Genomic DNA, 11543 nt, shown 5'->3' on the forward strand with positions numbered 1-11543 from the left:
CTTCACTTCACGTTATTCAAAAAAATTGCTCAAGGAAATGTTTTAATGTATCTGCCCAACTGTTGTACTGAATATGTATTTTCACCTGCATCACTGAAAACCATAATGATTTATAATGTATTTCTACTTAAACTATCTCACATTAAGATGATTATTTGTTTCCAGGGAGACCTTTCAATCCCCAGGCCACTATATCTAACGCTGTTGGCAACATCATCAGTTCAGTGGTGTTTGGACGCCGCTTTGAGTACACAGACGAGAGCTTTCGTAGGATTCTTCAGCTGGACTCTGAGGCTGTTAGTTTGGCTGGCTCTTCTATTGCTCAAGCTATCAAGTTTTTTTTTTTTTTTTTTTAAAGGGCTTAAAACATGTGTAACTGCTATCTAGAGAGACGAGATGAGACACAAGATTGAGAAATGTGCTAAAATGTCTCTTAAAATGTATAAATGAAATGTGAAAGGACAATATAATTACACACATAAGAGCAAAAATATTAATATACTCTTATGAACATGAGTTTGTTACATTTCTATAATAAATCAGTTATTTTTTTAAACAATAAAGCTGATTTTCTAATTTGGCGTATCTGCGTAGTTCCTATATTTTATAAACTGTAATTTATTTGTGCAAAATTTATATTTAGTTGAAGGAATGTCCTCATCTAACCCCCATCCAGGCATGCAGACACAGCCCCCACACTCTCATCTGGTTTTCTCTTTGCCTTTAATGGTCCCAAATGGTTAACACTATCATTTGTCTAATAGCTGTTAGTCTTGATTAATTTTTGAACACTCACCTTTGTATCTTTCTTCAGTTGTATGATGTGTTCCCTGGTCTGATGAAGTACTTGCCCGGGCCACATCAGAAAGTCCACAAGAACTATTTTCAGATCCTAGACTTTCTGATGGCAGAAATAAAGAAACACCAGGAGGAAGTAAACCCAGATGATCCTCGTGACTATATCGACGTTTACCTGGGAGAGGTGGAGAAGGTGAGACAAGACAATTGCTTGAAAACTACAAGTCTAAATTCATGATGTTATTGCTAGGGGCAGTAAAATCACTATTATTAAATTGAAAATGTTCTGGTTTGGTTGGTTCTGACCAAATAATGAATGTGGTTAAAATAAAGCATCATGTTTAACATTTAATGGTGTCATAAGTAGGTGACTTGTTCAGATGACTACTCTTTAAACCTTTGATGTCATCGTTCTTTTAAATTTTTTAAATATTAATGCCATGACTGTAGCCTGTTGATTCTTATTTCTACTTTATTTAATGCTTTGTTATGAACAGATCAACAGTGACATGATGTAAGAATGGTTTGAGCATCAATATTCATTCATGTTTCATTTGATTAGAAGAAGGAGGACCCCCTTGCTGGCTTTAATGTAGACACTCTGCTGGTGTGCACTTTAGACCTGATGGAGGCCGGGACTGAGTCAACTACTACGACTCTGCGCTGGGCCATGGTCCTCATGATGAACTACCCAGAGATACAGGGTTAGTTCTTCACAGAGGGTGCAATGATAAGACCACTGTGGGGTTTGGAGGTTTTACTTCAGAGATCTGTCACTGCACTGTAAACAGCACAGATAAAATGCAAAGGTGGTTTGACATCAGCTTCTGTGCCTAAACAAGAAGTGACGCTTACACCATATTTATAATTATAATATGATCAGAAACTAGTCAAACTAGTTAAACCATTCTCTCAGTAGAAGGGTATGTGCACAGGGACCCTGCCATAGTAGCCAACTATTTCCCTATCCTTAAGAAAAAAATATCAATAAACAATTTAAAACTAAATATTACAGCTTCGTTTGAATAAAAATGGGTAAATAGGAAGCTGAATGGTTTTGTAGCGGTTACTTGTGTATTGATATTTAAACCAGACTTTGCAGTTTATGCTTTGTCTCTCAGCCAAAGTGCAGGCAGAGATAGACGCTGTGATCGGACAGTCTCGACAGCCCACCCTCACAGACCGCCCTGAGATGCCCTACACAGACGCAGTGATCCACGAGGTGCAGAGATTTGGAAATATTGTGCCTCTGGGATTCCCTAAAATGGCCAGTAAAGACACCACATTGGGTGGATATTTTATACCCAAGGTAATTTGTGACTGTATTATGTTTCTAAATTGTTTTGGAGTTTAGGTTTCAAGGTAGAGTTAGATTGCTTTTTTGTTGGTTCATCATCAGCACCATTTACATTAAGGGCCTGTAGTACATTCAGACCATATCATTCAAATTCAAAGTTGGCTTTAGCAATAGGCCTGAAAATGAAATTAAATAGTAAAACCTGAAAACACAAAGATAATGTGTAAGTAAGGGTTTTATAGAATAAACAATGAATACTTTGTTTGTAAAACACTTAATGCACTCTTTCAGGGAACAGTCACAACCTCAAATCTTGCATCCGTGCTTTTTGACAAGAACGAATGGGAGACGCCTGATGTGTTTAACCCTGGGCACTTTCTGGATGCAGAGGGACGTTTCCAAAGAAGAGATGCATTTCTTCCATTTTCTGCAGGTACATTTCTCACATGTTACGACTGTGCATCTTAATTATTGTTTGTAAAAGAGTATGATCTCTCTGCAGGTAAGCGTGCATGTTTGGGGGAGCACTTAGCTAAGATGCAGTTGTTCCTGTTCTTTTCGGCAATAATGCAGCGCTTCACTCTGACCACACTCCCTGGAGAGATGCCCAGTCTGGTCGGGGTCCAGGGGTTCACAAATGCCCCTGAACAGTTTCGGGTGATGGCAGTGCCACGCTAGACCTGGAAAAAATATGGAAAACGTATTACCATTATCAACACCTACAGTAATATAACACCAGCATGTACATGTATCTACATTTAAGTAAACTTGAATTCACAGAGCAATCAAAGGCAGAAATCATTGTACTATAAATAAAGGAGCAAAAATATGTAGAAATATTTCATGCATTTTAGTGTAATTTATGTAATATTAAGTGACATTTTTTGAGAGAATGGTTTTAGGTTGAAAATTCACATGACATTTGAACCAGATTTTTAACTTGACCTAATGCTGCAGTTACACTTGACCAAACTGGCAATAACACTGCACTAAGTTCACTGTGAAACTGACTTATCTGACAATAAACATTTTGCTTGGTGCCATTTAACAAACCTTTGCCTCTTACCTTGCTTTTCTGATAAGATACAAATAAAGTTTATTTATACAGCACTTTTATAGACATAGGTCACAAAGTGCTTCACATGCCAAAGGTAAAAAAAAACCTCAGATACATTTATAATAACATCAGTCATAACAGCCCTAAACATAAGGAAACACGGGGGGACACTTGCTCAAAGAGGAACGTTTTCAGCTGCCTTTTAAAAGTATCTACACTATGTACAGAGCGTAAGTGAGGAGGCAATTAGTTCCAGAGTTTAGACAGCTTGAAAGGATCTGTCTCCTTGCTTTTTGAAGCTGCTTCATACGACCATAAATGACAAGCACCAATGTATTCATGTGATAGTTTTAACATGAGACAAATATGAAGATCGTTCTTTTTCTTTTATTTTTTGAATTGCATTATTACCCCCCTTTCTCAAGATAAATACCAAGAGGAGGCCTGGGTACATTTTTCACTTATAATGAAAATGTATGTGTTGTCAAAAAATCTGTCAGCATACAAACTAGTGGAAAGAATACTGGAATAAACAATATCCAAACCAGATATAAACCACATAAAAATAGGACTATACATACCTAGCTCAAAACAGAACTAAAATGGATAATAATACAATATTTATTGGTAAATTAGGTTCAAGGTCCAAAAATATTTAGAGTCGCAAGCATAAATTGATCTTTATGTTCAGACTGATGAAGACATAAGATATAGTTTTACAGATAGCTTGGAAAAACTAGTAGTCATTAGTGGTTCTAAACCATGCTGATAAGCTATTGGTTTAACTTTCATTTGTACAATAAAAAAAATCACCTTTGTTACTCCTTATGAGTGAAGCTTTGCTTGGGCTTTTCTGGGCCAAATGCAAACCTACATTCTGCCTGAACATGAAATAACCCTGGGAACACTCACAAAGTGGAAATCTGTGTGATCCACCCAAAGTGAACATTACCTCCTTCTTCTTTCACCTGCTTTTCAGTGCTTTGTCACCATTATGTAATTTTAACTGTGGCTTAGTCTCAGACTACACCTCGAATGTATTGTATTGGACTTGAACCATAATGTACTACATAAAAGAAAGCTTTTTCAAAATAAAATAAAATAAATAAAAAAATAAGTAGGCATAATTACATCATCATGATAAATGGACACTCAAAACTGCATACACTAATACTATATTAATTCAATTCAATTCAATCTTTACTAAGAACACACAGTATCTGGTTCATAATATTAAAAAGAAAATAGTAAGAATAAAAAAGTTAAATACAGTGCATGTTATAATGTATACAGACAAGAGTGCCAGTGTCTCCACAGCTTAAAGGTGAATCTGACAGAGCTCCTTACAGGACACACTAGAGCTTCAATGATTGATTGCACAGATTCATGGCTCTACACATAAATGAATAAATACAACATCTGATTGTGACAGCACAGGGTCTCACACCACAATTTATAAGCATTTCACTGGTACTACAGAACCTCGGCACTTTCAGTAATATTCTCAAAGAGTCATTATAGGCCACTGTCAAACTCTGCAAGTTCTTTTTCTTGTAGTTGCGCCAAAGATGCGTGTAGCAGGTATTGGGCCGGCACAACCACTGCTGGCAATTTAAAATATTTGTGTGGGGAGAGTTTGGTTCTGAAATAAACAAATGGAGACGGACACGTTATTAGCTGAGGCCTCTGCTTTCTGCTAAACCGTCTCACTGCATGCTCTGCCATCTGGTGGACAAAATTGAAATTTCAATTGCTTCCCAAAACTAAAACACCACTATTCCTTATATACAGAATTTCATTACATTAAATAAAAACAATGTGACCACACATTGTGGGCGTCACATGTGCAGTATACAAGGGTGAGCAGAAACATTTACAAAGTGCAATTTTGACATCACTGGAGCACATGGAGAACTTACTGACAAGCATATTGGCCTGGCCATAAAGCTTACACTGTTGCCTGTCCATGTCTCTGTCTAGAAAACACATGAATATAGTGGACCCCTGGGAATTATATTCATCCAACATCTTCACTGCAAAGATACATGTGTCAGTGCCATGACCATGCTTAAAGCCACATTGATTAGCCGGAGTGTACAGATATGGCTCAAGTCTGATTAACAGAATCCTCCCTAGCACCTTTGATAATGAGTTAGCCAGTGCTATTGGCCGATAATTTTTAATGTCACTAAGTTTACTCATTTTATTTGTGATAACAGGAACCAAAACAATAGACAGGAGAGACTCTGGCAAAAGGCCATGGAACAGGAACCCAGTAAAGCAGATGGCTAGTAATGGATACAGCTTTGTACTAGCAAACTTCAGGTGTTCAGATGTCACCTGGTCTATCCTATTGGATTTGTTGTTCTTTAGTCTAGAGACAGCATCAAATACCTCTTGAGGAGTAACTATAACTCCTGTGTGGTTTTCTACAGCCTCAATCACATTTAGATTGCTTTTAACACAGTTAAACAAGTCATAGTAAAAATTCCTCCATAGCTGACAGATAACCTTAGAGCCACTCACACATTTAACATTAGATGGGAGAGAAGTCCTACAACTGTTTAACATTTTGATCTCTTTCCAGAAGTCATTGTATCCATTATTTTGCAATTTTGATGCAAGAAAGTTGACCCTTAAGGTGTTTTCATTCCTCCTAATATACCTAAGAGCATACTTAAACTTAGCATTAGCCCGTTTTTTCCCTTCAAAGACAGGTCAATACCTAGGCCTTCCAGCTGCCACCCAAGCCTTGAAAGCCCACCATGCTTCAGCGTGAGGCCCTTCAACAAACTTTTTCCATCCAGGTTTACCACTAAGACCATTACCTCTCCTTTTACATAAAGGCCGGCCAGACATAATAAGAGCATTCACAACAGTGTCATATTGGAGGCCCAGATGAGCACCATGTTCAGAATTGGTGCAGTTAACATTGCGACACAATATGGCATCTCTAGGAAACACAATATCCTTGAGACTTAACTCAGTTCTTTGAGTGTAGGTGTAAATCTCTTCCCAAGAAAGATTGGACCAGTCTGGACACTCCCATTTGCCACTGTTTACAGGGGTACTCAAAGGGGCCAGTTTAGGAACATTTTCTACGTTACAATGAAAAGTAAGTGGCATATGATCATATGTAGCCATATTGTACTCAACCTGCATTTTTACAATGGAAGCATGTGCATCAGCCGTACATAAGCAGTGATCGAGCCAGGATGTAGTGTGCCACGCATCACTGACATATGTATAGCTAGCAGCAGGCAGAAGCTCCTGACTGGACAATACATGTCCACTTTCATTACAGAACTGTTTCAGATGTTTGCCAAAGGAAGATCTACTATCAGAAATGTCAGCATTCATATCACCAACTATGTAAATACAAGAACAGTCCAAGCCCTCAATGAAAGCCAGAATACATGCCAGTCTATTCAGATACTCATCCTCGTTCTCCACACACTCATATGGTGTATAAACATTCAAAAGAATAAATTTACTATCATTATAGTGAAATTCCAGACCAATAGCCCAATCCACACCAAGGCTCAGTACCTTAATCAAACAGTCATAGTTTTTACGCCAGAGGATGACAACGCCACCAGAAATTCTGCCTTTAATCAGTTTATAGTCAAGGTCAGTAGTGAATTCTCCTGCTCCGTGAAAATCCTTATGTAATCCATTGAGATTATGAAGGTCCTGTTTAGCTAAAAAAGTCTCTTGGATGCACAAAACATCACAAGTTTCAAGGAGCTTGTCCACAATAATACAACTTGCTTTATCCCCTTCACAGTGCCCAACACGCAGACCGCGTGCATTATAGGAAACAACAGAGAAAGACATTTTCATTTATGCTTTTAGCTTCTGCTATTGCTATATTAGCAACCAACATATTATTATTTATATTATTTTACTTTACTTTACTAATTATGTATTTATTATTATTATTGCATAGTATTATTGCACATTAGTGCATTCTTAAACTCAGACAAATGCATGTTATGTTAAGGGTCATACACAAAGCCCATGTAGGTGGAGCTTAAGTTATGCAATACTCAGTTTATATAATTTTGTAGGACACGTGAACCTCTGTCTGTGTTTCAACATGTGGCTCTGCAGTTTCCTGCTAAATTTGGATTTTAAATCAGTTGCGCTGTTTTTGGTGGTTTTCATCCTAATAGCAGATTATGTTAAAAACAGGAATCCTCCAAATTACCCGCCTGGACCACGGGCTCTGCCTCTTTTGGGAAATATTTTTGATTCTGACCCTAAATTTCCACATTTGAGCTTTTCCAAGGTGAGCTTCAGTATGATTTTTGTACAATTTCACTAAATTATTAGTTTGACACACTCACAAACTCATGTTCTATACAAATATTCAAGAATCTAAGAACAGCACTTTGAACTGCAACTATACACTGTACCCTGTGGTTTACAGTTATTGTTTATACACAGATGGCTGAAATTTATGGAAATGTCTTCAGCCTTCGATTTGGCAGCGATAAGATTGTGTTCATCTGTGGATATAAGATGGTGAAGGAAGCCTTACTGAACCAAGCTGACATCTTTGTGGATCGTCCCTTCAGCCCGATGGTTGAAAGGTTCTACTCATCAACAGGAGGTCAGGATCTGCACAGTTTGTTGTGCACCAATCACACTATTATTTTATATTGAGCAAGGGAGCATTTGTCCTCAAGGCTCAAAGCAGGAAAATGAATAGTAGTAATGTGCTTCATTTGAATTTGTTGAGTTTAATGTGTGAACTTATTATTGTTGTTGGTTATATTTGTGCAATAGGGCTGGTGCAATAACTTGGACACTTTATGGTTGTGCAGTGCACAAATTTACAATGGACATATATATCTTATGATGAGCTATGATTGTTGTCTGACTGTAGTGTGATGTGTGAGTCTAACTGTTTTTAAGCTGCGGGCAGTGAGCCCAAGACAAATTTCTCCTTTGGGACAATAAAGTTTATCTTATCTGATTTCATTGAGTATGGCAAGGGCACAATTGTAGAACCAGCTCACGCGGGCTGCTCTCATCAATCGAAAACAGTGATAATAGGTGTACTTGCCTGGTGGGAGCAAAGGGTAAATCAATACACTCCTTCCTATTGCCATTTAGGGCATTCTTTTCTTGTTTCTTTTGTTATAACAGATATGGTTTTACCAAGTAAAATTTTCAGATCCTTGTGTCAAATATTATAAATGACTACTAATACTAACGTCTGACAATTCGGCTGCAGGAGGTCTCTTCATGAGCAACGGAGAGAAGTGGAAAAAACAGAGGCGTTTTGCTTTGTCCACTTTAAGAAGCTTCGGCCTGGGCAAAAGCACCATGGAGCAATGCATCTGCGAGGAGATCCAGAACCTGCAAGAAGAGATACAGAGTTACAAAGGTCTTTCATGAAATTATATGCACATGAGCAGAGACTGTTTGTATGCCTACTTCTCACTCAGGTATATTTGTTACTAAGGGAAAAGCTCAGTACTCAATATTGATTTTAATAGACAATAAAGACATAATTTTAGATATTAAAATCACACTTTTGCCAGAGAATAGAAAGTAATAATAATAGAAGTTCACCATGTATTTCTTATTTAAATTCAGACTATTCTGGAGAGCTTAAATTTCGTTCTATGTATTTTTTCAGTACTGATAATACAAGTGAAGTATCTATCTCTTTAGTTAAAGCCAAGTTAGATAGATAGTTTTAACAACTATAGTGCTCATTCAGCATATATATTTTCTTCTCTAGGAGCACCATTCAGACCCGCTGGCCTTTTCAATAATGCTGTGTCCAACATCATCTGTCAGCTGGTGATGGGGAAACGTTTTGACTACAGCGACCACAGATTTCAGACTATGCTCTGTTACTTGGCTGACACTTTTTATCTAGAAGGCACAGTGTGGGCTCAGGTATAGTCAGACTGTCGTCCACAAACATACAAAAAAGCTAACTCTAATCACTAAACCATATGAAACAAACACATGCAGGAACCAAAATATTACTGCCACCCTATCAGCTGAATCAGTATTCTTCAGTTCAAGTTTTATTAAAGATAATGGTATTTTTATGAAAAATCTACTAAAGTAAAATTAGCAAAAGTAGTTGAACTTGACCACTGACAATTTTTTAAATATTCAAAGTAGCTGTATCCTACCACATCACAAAAGTATGGATTTTGTCTGTCCCTGATCAATTGAACATTAGAGGTCTAGAATAATTTGATTTCTTCGTGATTAAGTCTGTGTTTTTACTGACAGCTGTACGAGTCGTTCCCCTGGCTGATGAAGCACTTGCCTGGTCCACACAACAGAATGTTTGAGAACATTGTGAAGGTCACTGAATTCATCACTGAGGAGGTGCAGAACCACAAGAAAGACGTGGACCCCAGTAACCCTCGAGACTACATTGATTCCTTCATCGCCGAGATGCAAAATGTGTGTTTGTGTCAATACGTTTTCCCCTATAACTGAATATATCTGGACAAAAAGGGAAGAGATCAGGTTTGATTTGATTTATAGATGCAATAAACTTAACACCAATGTATGTACTGACCTGTTCTTAAGTTACCTGTTCCTTAAGTGTATACCAGCTTACACTGATTCATTCATCCATGTGTGGGGGAGTTTAACAGACGAAGGATGGGGGCAGTTGTTAGATTAAGAATAACTGCGGTCTGTTTCATTTAATTGAGTTTGTGTGGGGAACATCTCACACTATGATTTCTGTCTTGGCAGCATAAAGACTCTGATGCTGGTTTTGATGAGAAAAATTTGGCTTATTGTGCCATGGACCTGTTCTTGGCTGGGACAGAGACCACCTCCACCACTCTGCAGTGGACCATGATTTACCTCATAAAGTACCCTGAAGTGCAGGGTAAGGAACGTCAAAGTAGTTGTAGATTTAAATAGGCATAAACTCTTTTAAAATAGATTATTTCCATGAATTCCTATGTTACATTTTCAGAAAAGGTCCAGGAAGAAATAGATAGAGTGATTGGACAGAATCGTTTGCCCACAATGGCAGACCGGGCCAACCTGCCATATACCGACGCAGTGGTCCATGAGATCCAGAGAGTAGGAGACATAGTGCCTCTAAATGCCATGAGACTGGCCTCAAAAGACACCACTCTGGGAGGATACTTCATTCCAAAGGTACAGAGCCAGGGACAATTGGTTATTTTGAAACTACTGTAATACAAGATTCATATTGCCATGAAACCACCATAAAATACTGTAGAACATTCCAAACAACGCAATAATATCTCCACAAAGACAAGCAAAAGACGCACCCTACACGGGAAAGTTCCACAGTACACCTTTAAGTAGGCTGTGTGTGTGCGTGTGTGTGTGTGTGCGTTACAGGGGACTAGCATCATGCCCATGCTGCACTCAGTGCTCTTTGACAAGAGTGAGTGGGAGACTCCGGACACGTTTAACCCTGGACACTTCCTGGACAAAGACGGAAAGTTTAGAAAGAGAGACGCTCTGCTGCCTTTCTCAGCAGGTAAACCACATTTCCTTTCTCAGAGTTCATATATAGAAGTGTTCGGGCTGCTTGTCTGCCCTCTAGTGGGTCACTTGTAGTTGTCGACGTTCATCTTCGGTCAATAGTTACTATACAATCATGGGTCCATCTATGGCCACATACAATAGCTTGAGTGAGCCTGTAGACTTACTACAATGGTTGCTGTTTTTCAGGGAAACGCGTGTGTCTTGGTGAGGGCCTCGCTAAAATGGAGTTGTTCCTGTTTATTGTTGGTTTGCTACAGAAGTTTTCGTTTTACGTTTCGGACGGAGAGGAACTGAGGACCGACGGGGTGACCGGGGCCACACGTGTTCCGCACCCCTTCAAGATTCACGCTAAAGTCCGCTAGGTCCAACCTGTAGCACAATCTAGACTACAGGTTGTTCTGTCTAATTAGACTAGACTAAGACAATAAAGACTGTTAAAAGCGAATGTAAACCGATTTACGTTTAATAAAATTTATTCACTTTGGAATTACAGCCAGCGAGAAATCATTCTTGGACGCCATCTAGTGGTAGATTTGAGTGCTAGCTCTGTCTTTGTCTTTAGCCCGTTATTTGTCTTGCTGTTGTTGTGGGAGATAACCAGTTTGTTAAATAATAAGAAATGAATTTTCTCAGATATTATAGTCTATAATTAGCACTTCTTAATGATGATTCTGTAAGCATACAACATATTCATATTATTATTTCCATGAGGAAAAAATAGGCTTGTTAAAAATATTACATTTCTTCCTTCAACAACACTATTATCAATGCCATGTAGCCTATTAATGTATTATATTATTTTTAAAGATTACATTTCTCAGCATTTGTTGCATTTATTTTGTTGCATTTTATTTTTTAACTTTTGACAATGAC

At 38.1% G+C, this 11543-nt stretch overlaps 2 protein-coding genes across 3 annotated transcripts; both read left to right on the forward strand.

Annotated features, from left to right (window-relative positions):
- Positions 1–796: 796 nt before the first annotated feature.
- On the forward strand, positions 797–3100 carry LOC129412007 (cytochrome P450 2J5-like). Of its 2 annotated transcripts, none has more exons than XM_055164499.1 (5): positions 797–991; positions 1364–1502; positions 1920–2107; positions 2387–2528; positions 2598–3100. In XM_055164499.1, the coding sequence occupies exons 1-5, from the start codon at positions 839–841 to the stop codon at positions 2771–2773; spliced, it is 798 nt and encodes a 265-aa protein (XP_055020474.1). In that variant the 5' UTR covers positions 797–838; the 3' UTR covers positions 2774–3100. The 2 variants fall into 2 exon arrangements, with proteins under 2 accessions (XP_055020474.1, XP_055020473.1); XM_055164498.1 differs by having other exon boundaries at positions 798–991; positions 1361–1502.
- A 4139-nt stretch (positions 3101–7239) lies between these two features.
- LOC110154937 (cytochrome P450 2J6-like) lies at positions 7240–11379 on the forward strand. The gene is made up of 9 exons (XM_020918986.2): positions 7240–7443; positions 7602–7767; positions 8395–8547; positions 8908–9068; positions 9417–9593; positions 9894–10032; positions 10123–10310; positions 10521–10662; positions 10857–11379. The coding sequence occupies exons 1-9, from the start codon at positions 7252–7254 to the stop codon at positions 11030–11032; spliced, it is 1494 nt and encodes a 497-aa protein (XP_020774645.1). The 5' UTR covers positions 7240–7251; the 3' UTR covers positions 11033–11379.
- Positions 11380–11543: the final 164 nt, after the last annotated feature.

The sequence above is a fragment of the Boleophthalmus pectinirostris genome, unplaced genomic scaffold, assembly GCF_026225935.1.
Source record: "Boleophthalmus pectinirostris isolate CB_2022bp ecotype Guang Dong unplaced genomic scaffold, ASM2622593v1 HiC_scaffold_7, whole genome shotgun sequence".
Taxonomy (NCBI): Eukaryota; Metazoa; Chordata; class Actinopteri; order Gobiiformes; family Gobiidae; genus Boleophthalmus; species Boleophthalmus pectinirostris.

What these genes read in the sequence shown, in the direction of transcription:
- LOC110154937 (XM_020918986.2), top strand. Translation starts at nt 7,252, where the DNA reads ATGTGGCTCTGCAGTTTCCTGCTAAATTTGGATTTTAAATCAGTTGCG. An exon ending in GTTCTACTCATCAACAGGAG is followed by an intron (nt 7,768 to 8,394) that starts GTCAGGATCTGC and finishes ATTCGGCTGCAG; the next exon opens with GAGGTCTCTTCATGAGCAAC. An exon ending in GAGGATACTTCATTCCAAAG is followed by an intron (nt 10,311 to 10,520) that starts GTACAGAGCCAG and finishes TGTGCGTTACAG; the next exon opens with GGGACTAGCATCATGCCCAT.
- LOC129412007 (XM_055164498.1), top strand. Translation starts at nt 839, where the DNA reads ATGAAGTACTTGCCCGGGCCACATCAGAAAGTCCACAAGAACTATTTT. An exon ending in GAACTACCCAGAGATACAGG is followed by an intron (nt 1,503 to 1,919) that starts GTTAGTTCTTCA and finishes TTTGTCTCTCAG; the next exon opens with CCAAAGTGCAGGCAGAGATA. An exon ending in GTGGATATTTTATACCCAAG is followed by an intron (nt 2,108 to 2,386) that starts GTAATTTGTGAC and finishes GCACTCTTTCAG; the next exon opens with GGAACAGTCACAACCTCAAA.